At 34.3% G+C, this 17,299-nt stretch overlaps 1 protein-coding gene across 2 annotated transcripts; it reads right to left on the reverse strand.

The window, feature by feature from the left end:
• Positions 1–24: 24 nt before the first annotated feature.
• Positions 25–3,989, reverse strand: LOC135076904 (kelch-like protein 12). 2 transcript variants are annotated; one of them, XM_063971415.1, is made up of 4 exons: positions 3,620–3,989; positions 3,164–3,309; positions 2,386–2,980; positions 25–535 (listed from the first exon to the last, which is right to left on the reverse strand). In XM_063971415.1, the coding sequence occupies exons 1-4, from the start codon at positions 3,822–3,824 to the stop codon at positions 228–230; spliced, it is 1,254 nt and encodes a 417-aa protein (XP_063827485.1). In that variant the 5' UTR covers positions 3,825–3,989; the 3' UTR covers positions 25–227. The 2 variants fall into 2 exon arrangements, with proteins under 2 accessions (XP_063827485.1, XP_063827484.1); XM_063971414.1 differs by lacking the exon at positions 25–535 and adding an exon at positions 575–2,106.
• Positions 3,990–17,299: the final 13,310 nt, after the last annotated feature.

The raw sequence follows: 17,299 nt of genomic DNA on the forward strand, positions 1-17,299 counted from the left end.
TTAGTATAATAATAACGCGCAATAATAAAACTAGAAGTTAATATAAATAAAATATCTTCTGACTAGATGAATTTTATAGGATTATTTTCATAGGAATTTATACTGTACACCTACACTAAATCTGTTCTCAGAATTAATTATAATCAAATGAGAGCAACCTTATTCAAAATAAATATAGGAACTTTACAATTTGTTGTATGTATAATCTAGTTTAAAATAATACTTCATTACTTAGGGGAAACATTCATTTCATAAATGTTGTTTCTAACGAGTTTCTCGTAACAATCTTCGTGATTGTGTTGGTGATTCACGGCGTATATCATTGCATCAATGGTTTCCACAGTGGCGGGACATCGGTTGAGCGAAAAGTACTGAACACATCTCCAAGATGTTTTCCCGTGAGTGGTAGAGTGTTTGGTGTACACAAAGTTCATATGGACCAATTGTTTGTGCCCTTTCCTACTGTAAATATATTTGTAACGCACTGGCAACTGCTGGTTTTCGCACGACCCATTCATAACTAGGGAGAGTGCACCTGGAAACAAAAGTATGAATGAGCTTATAAAAAACAAAGTTACAAGAACTTAACAATAGAAATATTGCACCTATTACAATCCAAGGATAAATAAAGTAGACAAGCTGTAAATTTCATGTTATTTTATTCAATAATACAAGTATAAAAATACATTCACGTAAAATAGATCAAAGCCACACTAAATTCACACAAGTATAAAATACAAAGCCAAAAAAGTGACTATAAAAGTTTCATATAAAATACACAATACAAGTTATAAAAATGTCTCTTTTTTAGCAAAAAATAGCTTTAGTTATGAATAAATGTCTTTAATAAGAGTCATTCCGATTTTGTTAATTTTCAAAATACACTAGGTAATCTCATAGTTGGCTGTTAATGCATTTTTTTTCTTTTATTCAACTAAAATGTTATAACTTTCTTGTTTTAAAGCTTTTTTCTTTTTTGTAAGTTTTAATATAATTTAGATGCCTAATGAGCTACACTATGCGCATTATCATAGAAATATTTCCCAATAAAGACCAAATGATATGCTATAATTATCGGAATGCAATCTCTCACTGTATACTTAATCTTAAAATATAGTACTTATTCTACAGTCACTCAGAGATCATTAAAATTTAAGAAATCATTTATAATGAAAATGTCTCACAATTTTACATAGATTAGAAAAATATTTCTCTGCAATTCCATCCATGAGCATGTTGGACACGCATATTATTATAGTATTATAAAGTTTAATTTTAAGTCATTGCAGTTTTTTTTTGCATATACCAAAAATGTAAGTGATCCTATAAAATCAAATCTAATACTAATACAATAAATAGACTAGAATATGAGCAACAAGTCTTGATTTTTATGGTATAGTTTGATGGCACAGACCGAAAGTGATATACTTCTACTATAATTTGTTCGACTTTTAATTGGCACTTGAGAGCAGATTACCGCTATCACAGTAGTTTACTTAACTTATTGTGCTTTATGATTTCATACAGAACAGCCTTATCTAACAATATAGAGTATTTAAAAGGTTATTATTAACAATAGATAGCATTTTGCAATATACAGGAATTTGGTCCCCATGTTCTCTGGAATCTATGATCCTTTTAGTTTTTACAGCTCAAAACTGCTGGCTTTGCTAAGCTAAAGAGATACTTTTTGATAAAAATATGAATATTATATTAAATCTTAACTATAAAGTTCCTTAGTGAATATGAATTATATGTATTTTGATTTAGTTTGATATTATGTTGCATAGTAGTCACCCTGGAGTTGAGATACTTTTAGTACATCATTGAAGTGTATTTCAAAACATGGAGATTTGCAAAAGGGCATTTCACAAGCGTTACACATAAATCTTGTGTCCCTTCTCTTCCCTATTTTCCAGCAGAGTCTGCATGACCGTTGTGGATATTTCTTTTTTCCGTCTTCTTTTTGTGGAATCGTCACAAGTCGATGCTCCATTGTAGTCCGTGGGTGTTCTTCATTTGTGTTATTTCTCAACGTGGTGTTAGTCACTTTACCGTTCACTAAGTTTTTTAGGTCGTTAAACAATGAGTTTAAGCTGGTACAATCTGAAATCACGATGGGCATTTTCAGTATAGGTGAAGTTACAAACAACAGTTTTTTTTATAAGATCGATGATGTTGAAAATGCCATCGTGTTTTCACAATGAAGGCTTTGCAAAAGAAAATAAATATTGATGATATAAATGATTGCATTTTCAACACAATATACAATCTTATTGTGTAAATGGTAAATGAATAAGCATTGACAAGCAAAGTAACAAAGAAGACTAGAAAGTTAAAAAGTATACTTTATAGAGAAATAAATATTAAGAAAAATAAACTTACTATCTTGAGGTGAGTGGTAATCCAAAGGTATTGACAAGTCTTTCTTTCCATCTCTAGACCCATCATAAGACTTCGGAGTGGTGCAAACTGCAGGATCTGTTACTATTATGTCCATATCATCACTTTCCGTTTTCAATTCTATATTATTTTCAAATGGAATCTGATCTTTAGCTTTGTCATTCAAATCTTTCTCTGCATTATTACAAGCATTTTGAATGTGAGAATTATATGCATTTGAAACATCTAATGCCTTTTCTTCATATAAACTTTTTAAATTCTCGTAGCTCTGAGCCATATGGTTGTTCTGTTTAGAATACGGTTTGTCTTTGGTCTTAGACCTTTTTTCAGGGTTTATTAAGTCAGCATAGTAGCTCTTTTGGAGGAATTCTTCAGATTTTCTTTTTAGATTACTAAGTCTTTGCAACTTTTCAATGAATTGCCTTTGTTTTAAAAGATCTAGTTCATTATTAGGTGTGACATCATCAATGGTGGTATCAACTATGTCTGACACACTTGAATTCCCATCAGGAGAGCCATTGTGGTTTTCTATGTTGTGTTTGGAAAAATCTTGTTCTTTCTCAGGATCATCTTCAGTCTGAAAGTATAACATGTTAATTATTATTTGATGGCAAATAGAATTTAATTATGACAGTCCTAAGATATGTAAACTTTTAGCTGATCATCGTTTCAGCTACTTGACGTCCACTTCTGGCAAAGGCCTCCCCCATGGTCTTGCTTTGGCTGATTTATCAAATAAGCAGTAGTTTTTGATTCTTACCTCTTTGTTAGTCAGCCCCTTGATTTGCAATACCTCAGCTGTGCCTATAAAACTAGTAAGATCCTCTCTCTTAACACTGACTTCCCCATGGTACATGAATTGAAGGAGGTCTCGCATGGCTTTATGTGTCACATCCCTCAACACCACTGTAATAAAACAAAAGAGTTAGGTATTGACTCAAAAGTCACGATAATTAAAACTATTATAATCATCTCAGAATGAATGGAGTATAAAAAAACTAAAATGAGCTAAGTAAAATAAATGGATTGACTCAAAATTAACGAGGTAGTCAATCCTACAAAAACGACTACTTTCTAAAATAAATGAACAATTTAGAGAAAATAATTACACCCAACTTTAGAAGAAAGGTATAAGGTTTCCAATGAATGATCGTTATTTAATGACGGCATTAAATTTTAATTGTCTCTTCATGCAGCTGACCGTAAATAAACGTACCAATAGGATGTTGACACGGATTCATTTGGAACATCTTCTTGAAATATGGGGAGCATATTGAAAGTATTACTTTGTGCGCTTGTAACAGGTGTCCTTCTACGGCAATAGTCACGTCGACGAATTCACCATTACCCAGTAAACCGGCGAATCCCTTCGTGAGGTTTCCATGGAAGTTATTCCAAGACAATGAAAATTGTTGGTCCATTTCTAACCACTTTTCGATCGCATCTGAAGAGCTATTTTAGACTTACTGTTAACTACACTATTTTTCACTAAATAAACACAAAAATAAAGTTTGCGTTGTATTATTTTGATGAAATATTTTATCAAAATATGCGATAGAAACGTGACAGCTGCTGTGCGCGGCAGCGCGTCGTAGCCTGTGTTGCCACTCACTTTCCAAATGCCAAAATAATTATCGTTGCCAACACTACAACAAAATTTACGCGTTTTGCCGTCTCCATTATAGCTCGAAGTTCAAATGTTAAAGCTTAACAAAAAATTAGTAAATGGGTACAGTGAAAATCGCAAGTGAATCTTAATGCCAATCTTATTTTATTAACCATACAACCACAAATAAACAGATCAGACCATAATGTGTACAATAGTAAAGTTTTGGCAATAGATGGCGACTGAATCGATTTCTGGAACGTGTCTTTCTACTGCGACAAAGACGTAGGTACCTATATCCTATGCCTCTTAAAAAGGTCAGTTTATTTCAAATACTCTGTGTGGCCTATTTATCGAACTTAACTCTCCTGAAAATTTCCTTTTAAACGACAAGTTAATAGGATTTCTGAAATTAAGCAGTGGGAACGAAATTAATCCTTATATTAATTTAGGTGTATAGGTACTACATAACTATTGCATCGATGCATCATCATAACCATGACTGAGCAGTTTTTAAGCCTTTTTTTTTAATCAAACATACGAACGAGACCTTTGAGCCAAAGGTGGTGGTACAGACAGCCATCGAAATTGAAATTAGGGCGGGCCGGATTATTAAGCTTCCTGACGTTCTTTTCTTCCCATCCTTTGGACCACTTCATAGTTGAACTATTAGGTAAATCTAGGAGTCTCTACGTAACTCGCTCGATTAACTAAGAACTCTTTACCGCATAAAACTACCCTAAATAAAGTAATCATTATTATCAATGGAGATACACTTACAATTTTACCCCCGAAACGTAACAAAGCATTTAAAATGAAAACAGAAGAAGAATTTGTTTTGCTGTTTATTTTAGGGCACATTGTTGACGCGCCGCATTACAATGAAATATTCGGAGATTCAGCGTGGATCCTTGGGATGCGCTTGGGTGCCTCGTTGAAATAAAATATGCACATGTGTTTGGTCAGGAATGCGGGAATTTACAAATAAATGATACAAATATGTTTAAAGTAATGGATGTGTTTAATTTTATGTTACGTAACATATAAAATAGAAATAGAATCAGCTTAGCCGAAAGGCCCGCAAATAAATGAATAAAATCATGCATCTCTCGGGATAGTGTCATCATCATCATTATCATTTCAGCCATAGGACGCTGCTGAACATAGGCCTCCCCCAATTTTCTTCATCGATGTTGATCGATTAGTAGCGGCCTGCATCCAGCGCTTCCCTGCTACCTTTATGATGTCGTCTCTCGTCTATCCACTTTATTGGTGGACGTCCCACGCTGCGTTTTCCGGTACGCGGCCTCCATTCAGGACCTTGCTGCCCCATCGGCCGTCAGTACTGCGTACTATGCGGGATAGTATCCCAGGAGGAAAATCCAAACATTGAGACCTAACCTGGGACTGATAACATTCATTTCAGTCCTGTAACTATTTATAGCTTCTTTATCGCCATTACCTCTCGATAGCAACTTGTGAAATCTAGCTTTACACACTTTGATTACAATAGTTAATACCTACTCACATACAAATATTTTTAATACTCTTTAGTTACTCAGTCCCGTGGTGCTAGGTACCTACGAGCCGGCTAAACTTCGCATCGCGGTCGAGGAACGGTCCGGCTAAATTAAGTTTCAGCAGAACTTTTAGTTGGTCGACGCAGTGGAATCCAAACCAAGATGTTAGGAGCTAGTATCTCAAAGTTCTGTTTAACCTAGTCGGATTCAACCATATTTTAAGATTAATTTATTGACATTTCATTGATGAAAAAGGTTCACATATCTACCTGATGTAAAACTGTAGTTTTAACGGGAATTAAAACTTAGTAAACACTTCCATTGGTAATTTTATGGCAACCGTTAAGTTCTTTTCTTAGTTTAATTATAGTTTCCTGAAAGCATTAAACCTAACTTATTTAATCCGTTCATTACGTAGTCTATGAAACAAATTTTTTTTTTAATATTTTAATGCAAGAGGTAGAGCTGTTTTACGCCTTAATTAAGCACCTGACATTACAGATTTAGTCGTTGTATTTCAGTTTATTTACTTAGCACTTAATTGGTGATATTATCTCGATGTTTGTAGCACAAGTCGGGGTATCGATTATGTGTCAGCCGCAGGGATGGGTGGGCGCAGCTCATACTTTCACATCAATAAGCCTGTCTTCAGATACGTTACAGCGTTACTAGTTATTAAATCAGCTATATCTAATTAAGAAATTAGTAACAAAGCATTAATAAGTACAAAGGATTACATAATTAATTATTTTACAAATTAGTCCAGCAATATTTTGATTTCATAAAGAATATAAAGATCTGTTTACTTACTAGGTTACCATCTTACAAACTCTACAAGTAGTTAGTAATAACATTTTAATATGTTACACCGTTTGCAGTCTTCTACTCGTATTGGATAGAGTTTAGAAAACTACTGTTGTTATTCCTCTTCACGAGAAAAAAAGTTACACAATAAACTGTTTAGAACTTGACTAGTTTTTCACTGTCACGTACACACTGTCCGGTAAAGATGCCAAACTTAAACTCCGCTGGTCTTCCAATATAGTTGGACATGTCCACGGGTAAATCGCCAATTAATTAAGTTCCCAAGAGCCAGTCACCCTACTCGCAGATAGCCCCACCATGACAGCGCACTTTTAATTTTCTGGTGTCACGGGTTAGCGATAAGCCTCTAAGGAAAGTATGCGATGAATGAGGTTCTTATTAAAACTGTTGAAAAGTTTCATCAAGACCAAGTTCCGTCTGCGTGCTGTTAACGTCGTAGCAATGAAATTGTTAAGCGGTTTTTGTGCGTCCAAACGTAATTGGATGAAATGTAAACCGACGTTGTGGTAAAATAAAGTTTTGTTTTTTGTTTCGCTTTGATCAGAGTTGTTCTAGTTTTTTCTGTGACTGGAGTTAGTTGACGGATTTAACTCGGTCGAAATCGTAAAACATTTTTTAACCAGCTTTGGGATATGCGAGTAGTTAAATAAATAATTCTAACTACAAATAATGGAGTCTTAATTTGGATAGGGAATTTTTAAATATTTTGTAGCCCTTTTTCCACAGCATTCTCTAATACAAATATACATATGCCTACCCGTATTTTAACAATAATTTATTTAAAAGGCTAACTTAAAGCTGTAGAGATCGATCGATTGATCTTCTAATCTCAAAAACAATTAAGACTTTTTACGCTTTTATTTCAGTACCTGGGTCATTCCACAAAAATATGTCAACTCTTAGTCCGCGCCACATTTCACATGAAATATTTGTTAATATTTTATTCCAAAATTGTTAAATAACAGCTCGCAATGTGCTTTATTCATCACCCATTTATATTTTTTGAAACTATTTTTAAAACATCTTAAATTCCTTTTGAATGACCCAAAACGTCATTCCCTAGGCATGTCCGTACTCCAAAAGTTTGTGTTTTGGGACCCACATTTATAAAAACATCAACTTTATCCTTGCTTTTAATTAACGAATAATCTATTTAAATGTATATTACACCAAATTCTATTAATATTTTGCGGTTTCAATAAACAATAATTTGATTTTCTTTAGTTGAAAAAGAGTCTACAGCTTTTAGCGTCATTCCCTCGCCACGCACTGATTTTATAATTTTGCGCTTTAATATGTATTTAGAGTGAATGCCATTTAGTTGAGTTTAAAGTACGATACGAAGTTATCCTCAGACCATACTGGCTTTGCGGTAGCCGTTTTTTGAATTAGTGCAAACGTGCCAGTTGTTGCGGAAACATGTGTTTATCCAGTCACTTCGTCAGTCCCTAGTCGAGTAGCTTTATTGATTACAATAAGAAATTGTATATAATTTAATTAGTATTTACGTGTGGTTTTTTGGCTATTTTCGGCACATCGTATTAAGCATCTTATAATATAAAGTTAATCTGCATTTGTGTTAAGTTTTACTCCAAATCGTCAGTCCCTAGAGCGTCAGGCCCTAGCTTTAAACGGCACTTGGGACTAAATTACTAGTTAGGGAATGATGTTTTTTATATGATGATAATAACAAAACAACTACATTATGTATATTAACTTATCTATAAATGTTAAGGTTATAAGTTTTATACTTTATTAGAAGTCATATAGGAGTAATGTAGTATGAAAAAATTTAAAATTATAATTTCTCCTAAAATAAAGCATAAAGTGACTGGCCCTTTTAGACATAACATAATTAATTAATAAACTATAATTTCCACTAATAAAGTATTCAAAAGCATCTTAAAAAAGTTACGGACAAAATGACGTCGAAAATATACAGATTTTTATGGAATGACCCACCTATACTTATTATTTTAAAATAATGTATGTTTTTCTTAATCTTATTGCACAGACATAAAGTTGAAGCGTGACCAACTGTTTTACCGATTGCGGGTTGCATAGTTCGATTACTAAGGTCAAAACCAGGATTAATCCCCGAGATCCGCGGGTATTGGGAATCACTCGTAATACCGGTTAATTAATCAATCTACTGGCGAAGATTAATTTGGCACAATTTTGTGGTAGACAGTATCCACAGATTTTACTATAACGCCGAGTAAATCGTTCAGTTACAATTTTAGGATAGGTAATTTATATTGTTAATTACAAACAGCACTTTGGAGCGCTCTTTTTGGTAATGCCTTTTAATTATTTGTTAATTAATTTGTTTAATCTCGGTTAGGTAAGCTCCAAGGGGTTATTACTCCAGTTACATGCAAAACAAGAGTTGTCAAATTAATTCTTTTATTGCTTTAATTTAAATGTTATCTACTTATTATTATTTATTTTTTACGAAATGAAATGAAAATGCTTTATTTCTTAAATAAACTAGGTTTACAGCATATTTTGGACAACATTCCTTATAAGTATGGAAATACCTGTATCAGGATCTTGTTACCTCTCTTCCATACTTATTAATATCCATACGGTGTGTGTGTGTGTGCATAGCTGCATTATTTACCCTAAAACATTCTCTTTTCTGCAGTCGTGCCTATAGACAAAGTTTTTAAATAACGAAGCAGAAAGAGAAACAAAGGAGCATCGCTTAGAATTAAACGAATGACAAAATCGTGTAAACGTATCGCTCGGACGTGGCGCGGTCTTGGGCGGGCGGTCACTCGGGGCGGGCTGGCTGCCACTGACAGGTAATCGATGCGGTTTGCTAGTTTATTTGGCTATCGGTTCCGCTCCGACATGTGTATCTACTCGATATAATCGATACTGGACCCCGGCATAATATGATTATGAATCGGAGCGGACTCGATTACAGATTCCGATACGGTACGTTAGGGTAGAGTCGGATGCATTCTTGTTTGCGGTTCAGTTTTGAAGTGTCTTTTTAGTACGAAAGTCTGTAAACTTTTTGTGTTCCTTTATTAATATTCCTTTTAAATCGCGATCGTCGTTAACTTACCCTCATACTTACCATACGCTAGAAACGTGGAAAAAAACGTACAAGTGGGTGCCATGAAACGGTTCAGTTGGCTCAAGATGGACTATTGAGCCTCACAATGGGGCCAATCACGCGCGCTAACTTCCAAGACCTTTGAGCACGTCCCTTCGCTTCCGAGTTGGGGATACTTCGGCTCCAAACTCCAAGAAAAATTACGACCAATCGACTTTGCGGCATCGAGTATTGGGATTTATACGTCAATGTATTCATGGGACTGGGAAACCGTGTTAATATAAATGAAAAGAAATAGATAAGTAATTTTCTTTATTAATCAAATATGCATGTGTTTTAACTGAAAACGAATTTGACGGTTGCATTTACTCAAATGCGTCAATAAGTATTATTTTTCCTAAGTTGATTTGCGATAGTTAAGAGTTAAAAGTTTCTAAACTCTAATATTCAGTGCAATATCATCTCGTACTCGTTTATACCTACAATATTTTTGCATCACCACGGACTGCAAATTTAAGAGATCGTAAAAAGTACAGCATGAAGTTTATCTAAGAAGAAAAATTGCTGCTGAAAAACAAATGACCCCTCATTTGTTTCCGCGTAGGAATTTTTCATAATCTACACTGGAGAATTTTTCCAATTCAATTTTTAAAACAAATTGTGAAGGTCTGATCTTGTTTCAATATTAAATTAGTTTGCTTTGATCATTAGTGAAAAATGTATTAGTAAAGTAAATTGTCTTTTGGTTCTAGGTCATATTTCAAGTTACTTTTCAATTCTCAATTAAGTATTAGAAACAGCGATTGTTAGTGCGTATACGAGTAATCTATACATAATGTTGACACCGATATAATTAATTTGCTATATTTCTGGTTATTATCAGAACGAAAAGAGTTCAATCATACCCGAGTGACTCTTCGTCGATATCGATACCCAAATTGAATAGAGCTCAATTAAAGTTCGCTGCCTAACCTAGAAAAAATCTTCCGCGTTTAAAATGCTGCTTTAGAATCGAGGATGACAATCGAAATGTAGATTACATCCTCCCTGGGATGGATTTTTGCGAGTTATTTCTATAATCCAATCTGCGCCACTTCGAGTCACGTTTGTGGCTTTCGATTGAGTTGTGGGCTTTACTGAATCTATTTACCACGGTTATATGCGTAAGTAAACTGTAATACCTTTTCCTTTTGCATATGTAATGTTGTTCTTCAAACTCTATCAATGTTATTTTTTAAAATAGTGTCACAAATACGCTACGTATATTTGTAGGGGAAAAATGTAGAATATAACAAGTCTTTTGACTTAAAAAAAGCTCGTCCATCTACGATAGTAATTTTTAGACAACAATACGCACATTGTGTGGCTTCGTTCGTTAAAAAAAATCCGCTGTATCGATATGTCCACTTTTTTCTATGCCGGTTGTGTAAATGTTTGGGTAAGATCCAGAGACAATGGTGACCACTCTCGGAAATAACAATCGTTTATTTTGCACTGGCCATCTCGCGGTGATACTGGAAGAGAGCACTCCAACGGGAACCTTTATTTAAATATTTTTCAATCTTTGGAAATATCTCGCATGCGTTGGATTCTTCCTTTGTGATATTTGCCATTCTTTGTTTTCAGTTCTTTCTGTATCGAAATCGGAAGCATAGTGCTGTTGTAACATTTGAATCTGAGAGATTAAAAATAAACAATAAACACATTACCACTCCTTTGTGTGGCGCAGTCGGGTAAATAAATAGGTCCTACCTAGTTATTGAATTCATGTAATTTTCTTGAATAATTTATTACATTCTGACTGTAGAGTTACTACACATTTTAAGTTTTTATTATAATTTTAAAACAAAAGTAAATTAATGTATTTCGTTTAGGTAAACTTATCGAGTGCCGCATTACATCTACGGGCGCTCCATTTTCCAAGTCCAAAGTTCCTTAAGATCTTGTCTGATTCCTCCATCAACACGTCTGCTGTGGACGTTTCCAAAGAGGTTTTAGGTAAAAAGCTCTTGCCGGAAAACCTTCAGCTACTCGTAAAGGCACCGGAGGCAATGGGCGTGAAAGAGATGACATTAGTCGCGTACTCGAAATATTTTCATAAAACCCTATCTACCCATCTTTATTGACAAATATTATTTATAGAGTCGAGTGATGTGTGATTTAGACATGTTTGGATTTAGGAACAAATATTGTTTTTCTTCAATCGTAAAATTCACATAGTTACAAGATCTTCTTCGTGTTAAAAATAACCTGCTATTCTGTAAAAATTACAGCGTAATTCTCCTTTGAACCTAATCCTACATGGACTTGATTTTGAATGGGCTGCAGTTATTGTTTATAATATCAAACAGTCACTGAAAGCGTCAGATGTCAGCCGGCCGTGGTCGCGGCGGAATATCCCTCTAGAGCGGATTATGTTATAAAGCGATTCAGCTTATCTTCCTTCTACCTTCCTTCTCTTGTGCATTTCAGTTGAAGTTATTACTTCACGGAATTAGTTTTTAATAATTTGTTTCATAATTTCCCCGTTTCCCGCGGCAAACGTCAGATGGCGTGGTCGCGCGGTGTGATAATGCTGGATCTTCAGCGGATTATGCAACAGAAGGATTCCGCTTATCGTCACTTTTTTACTCTTTGAAGATTAACTAAAACACTCAACGAGGAGCTTAAATTTTAATACGGTGAGTGCTGGTTAGTTTTCTTTCAGCTTTCGTTGGAAATACCTTTACGGGGTGTAAGAGACGGTTGACAGTTAACTTAAACCACTATCCTTAATTTATTTGATTTCATAATGTCTTTTTCTTGTGACGTAACTGTAACTGAGATACTTATGGGTTGAGCTTTAAAAATGCATTTTATACCTTAAGATAATGCAATTTACTGAAAAAAAAACTCACACTAAAAATCTGCGGGAGACCGTAAATTTTCCAGATAGAAAGTAGATTGGTTTTCAAATTAGAAGCATGACCTGAATTCAAGGTTTATAGTTTATACATAGTTTACATGTTACACAGATTTTTACAGACGACTTCATTTCTGGCGCGTGGACAAGGTGCTAATTAAAATATGAATTTGCCTAAATTTTTAAATTAATTTAAAAAGTACCTATTCCCTCCTCATTCTTAATTTTTATGATTTTAAAGTTAATTTTTCTGTCACTGGATCAAAAAGTACTCTACCATCAACAGCAAGCAGCAAAGTGAGTAAAGCTACCGTTATTATGTACGACCACGTCTATGACAGTCTCGATTCGACGTCATCTGTAAAACTATAAGCAGCTGAAGCCTTTGCAAACAATCCTTCGAGGGCCGGCGTCACAATAAGAGCGCGACAGTGCACCGCTAATGCCCGCGTGGATTACGCGGGGTGTGCAAAAATAGTGTTTACTGGTAATTAAATAAGTTATATTTTTAATAATTTATTTTTTCGTGTGAAATAAGCTTAGTGTCTGTGACATTCTCGATTCAATGTCATCTGTAAACTATAAGCAGCTGAAGCCTTCGCAAACAATCCTTCGAGGGCCGGCGTCACAATAAGAGCGCGACAGTGCACCGCTAATGCCCCCGTGGATTACGCGTGGTGCAAAAAGGGTAGTTACTGGTAATTAAATAAGTTCTATTTCTTATAATTTGTATAATTTATAATGTATACTGGGCTGTAATATAAAATAGTACATTACATACTTAATACTTATAGTTCTGCTCAGAATTTGCGGAGCATGCAGAGATTGTCTCACATTTATGCCATACGGAATATCATTTTGTTTTGCACTTCGCTAGCGTTAACTAACTGTGACTGGATCAAGATGTGACGCAGAAAGGTTATTTCATGTACAGTAGCAGTTCAATCGACCTAAATAGCATTGAAGGAGTAGAAATAATGGAGTCGTCAGCAAACACAATAAGAGTGCGACAATGCACCGCTAATGCCCCTCCCGCGGATTACGCGGTGGCGAAGCGGCGCTCTCGGCGAAAGCCTGGCGATCTGTTTGCCGTCTACACCCGAGTGGCAGATGAGCCGTCGATGAGCTGAGTGCCACTCAAGAACGTAACGAAAATAACTTAAAACCAGATATCAAGGGCGATCTTATATAATTTTGGTCATTTTAGGCTGAGTTGCACCATCTAACTTTGACCGTAACTAAAATATAACGATAACCGGTGTTTTTTGTATGGAGTTTGACATATTTTTGACGTTTGTCGAAGTTTTAAGTAAGATGGTGCCCAGGACCATGGATGGACCCAGCCCTAGTGTCTTTTCGTTTAAGAGTAATTAAAATGAGCAAGACATCAGAGGCCGTGGACGTCATTTGGCTGAAGAGAACGAACGAAAATGATAGGGATGCAAATGTGCAGTGTTCTACACCCAAGTGGCAGATGAGTGATGAGGCGTCAATGAGCTGAGTGTAACTCAAGAACGTAACGAAAAAAACATAACCTTCCTTCTGCCGCAGTCAAGTTTTAACTCTTATCTGTATTCGATTTGGTGCGGTTACGACCCATTTAATCCAAAAACCATGTTCTGGAAATAATAAAAACAAAACCGATGACGCTTCATTAGATTGTGATTGTCTGGCATAAAAATAATTTATTTTCTGTAATTTTACTTCAAAGAGTTGTTTAGCACAATTGGATGTGTTCATTTTTACCTCACTTTTACCTATAATCGTGATTTTTGTTTTTTATTAGTTGTAGAATTTCAGAAATACGTCCGTATTCCTATATTTTAGATGACCTACTATAAAAATGTGGGTCTCCATCTCATTTTTTCATGAGTTATATTTTCGCTACCCACTTCTTTTGAACGAGGATTGAACTCCAGTTGACAGTTCAGACAAAGTTGCGAATCAACTTTTTATTTTTGCCGCGTCTATTGGCTTACTTCGGCGGAACTTCGTCGGGTGCCAATGGAACCAACTGTTATTGATTTAAAACAAACTCGGCTTCATGACATGTCACTTTTATTTAAAAAGTTCTTGAGGAATTTATGCGAGAACGTTTGAATTGTTTCATTAGCTAATTTAAATTACTCGTATAATCCTACATTTAAACTGACTGTCAGTCTTGATTTAATACACAAAAACCAATAAGCGTAATATCCGTACAATGAAATTACACACATTTTTCTGATTTCGATGTAGTAATGTCTGGAGATACGGGATATTATTGAAGCGTGTGTGCTTGGTGAAAGTAACTACATACACGTACCCATATGAGGGTTAGTCCCAACGGCCCCGGTGGATCTGCCCCGTCAACGGGGCGGATGGGAAAAAGTGTTTCAACGACCCCGGTAGTCATAGTCTTAGCGTTCAACGGGGTGGATGGAACACATCAAGTGTCAACCACCCCGGTATATCGTTTAACGGGGCGGATGGATCAAATCAAGTTTCAACCACCCCGGTATTTAACTATACGTGAAGGATGACACAGATCTAAAAGGTTCCACCTCGGTATTACATACCGAAAATAAAACCTGTTAATAAAATAAAATAAATAATGTAAATAATAATCAGTTTTATTTAACAGTCACCGTTTAAAAAATCTTCAGCATAAAAGTAAGTTTGATTGTCACAAAATATTATGGTCATAAACCTATAGATTACGTTTAGAATCACAGATGCGCAATTGCATTAATCAGTCAATATTAATAACACTCTAATAGTCTAATTTGATAAAAAGTAACTCTAAAACTCCTCACTAACAAAATATAATAACAAGGAAATCTAAAATTGTTACAAAATATAATTATTATTTAAGAATCACAGATACGTAGTTACATTAATCAGGTGTTGATTAACAATAGAACTTAAACTACTACTTAAATAAATAATTAATAAAGCTTAATAAAACTATTAAAAAAAGCAACTGAATATCATAGAGTTGTTAAACATACTGCTCAGCGACGCATATGAAAATAGATGAAACTATTACTACTATAATTATACGATTTCATCTATTTTCATATGTACACTTTAACGTGACTCACACTGTATAAAGAGGGATTCGAGATCAAACAGAATGTATTTTCACGAGCTTAAGTTTTCTAAGAGACAGGTCAAAAATTAAGAACAAAAATGACAATAACACAGAGAAATTAGTTTTTACAAATTACGAAAGCCGAAAGAGTGTAAAGGTGGAAGGAAGATCGTTCGCAACATCACATGTTGGTTGCTCTTATAGACAATATTAATTTATGACTTTAAATGTTATAAATAATTACATTATGTTTATCGTATTTTATTAAAAATAAACTTTAGGAATATAAAAATTATGTTTTTTACATTTATGATTATTTAAAATATGGTATTGAAAATTAGAGAAAGTTATTATTATGCCTAAGAAACAATTATGCATTTAGAAAACTATGCATATCAAAGTTTATGCGAAAAAACTGTATGCAAATACTGTTATGCCAAACTAAATTATGATGAAAAATGTTATGCGTCTGAGAGGGCACCCCATTTGGCCATTCAAAAATTCCTTTGTTTTTTCTATAATAAAGTCGTCCCAAAGTAAAGATTACACTGCTGAGATGCTGACAGATTTTCTACTTTTTTTGAAATCTCTTCATAATAGGAGGCGTCGCTGAGCAGTATATTTAACAACTCTATGATATTCGGTTGCTTTTTTTAATAGTTTTATTAAGCTTTATTAATGATTTATTTAAGTAGTAGTTTAAGTTCTATTGTTAATCAACACCTGATTAATGTAACTATAGCCTGACCAGGAACATAAAAACCCTGGCATAGAGGCGCGTCAATTGCATTTGATAGTGCAACACTGAGTACAGTCGTACCTGTGTTAAATTAATAGGCTAACTTTATGTATCAGGATTCAGGATTACGGGCTAATTTGATATTTTCATAAATTAACGAAAAAATATTATTATAGGTAACCTGGTTTAAATAAATTAAATGAAACCATCAATCGAGCTAGTAGGATTTATTTTATTATTCATCAATAATCAAATTCAGAACTTGAATATTCAACTGCAATGTTTGCTAATGAACGCTTCAAACTCGGTGCTTCTTTCCCAATTCCATAAAATTCAACACTTAGAAAGTGACAAAAATTTTTAAAATAGGTAGTTGAAACAAACCACAGCTAATTTTCATAGTGGACTGTACTATGCGATAAACATGTCAGTCAATTTGACAACCTTTGTCGGAAACATTATTCAATGAAAATATTGTCCGAACCCTTAGTATTTCTCTTCGACAAATACTTTAACACATTGTAAACCACTTTTCTTTCACGACTATAAAAAGATTTTAGCAATTTAATTCACAAAATCAATTGCGTACATTTAAAATAAAGTTTGTTTACACTTTGACAGCAATAGACTGACATGCAAGGTGACATGACAATGAAGTTTTCAGTTACTGTTGCCATTAAAAGAAATTAGTACCATTAGTTTTCCGCAACATTGCGAGGGTTTTTATGTTCCTGGTCAGGCTATACATATCTGTGATTCTTAAATAATAATTATATTTTGTAACAATTTTAGATTTCCTTGTTATTATATTTTGTTAGTGAGGAGTTTTAGAGTTACTTTTTATCAAATTAGACTATTAGAGTGTTATTAATATTGACTGATTAATGCAATTGCGCATCTGTGATTCTAAACGCAATCTATAGGTTTATGACCATAATATTTTGTGACAATCAAACTTACTTTTATGCTGAAGATTTTTTAAACGGTGACTGTTAAATAAAACTGATTATTATTTACATTATTTATTTTATTTTATTAACAGGTTTTATTTTCGGTATGTAATACCGAGGTGGAACCTTTTAGATCTGTGTCATCCTTCACATATAGTTAAATACCGGGGTGGTTGAAACTTGATTTGATCCATCCGCCCCGTTAAACGATATA

The sequence above is a fragment of the Ostrinia nubilalis genome, chromosome 12 (assembly GCF_963855985.1).
Source record: "Ostrinia nubilalis chromosome 12, ilOstNubi1.1, whole genome shotgun sequence".
NCBI classification, from domain to species: Eukaryota; Metazoa; Arthropoda; class Insecta; order Lepidoptera; family Crambidae; genus Ostrinia; species Ostrinia nubilalis.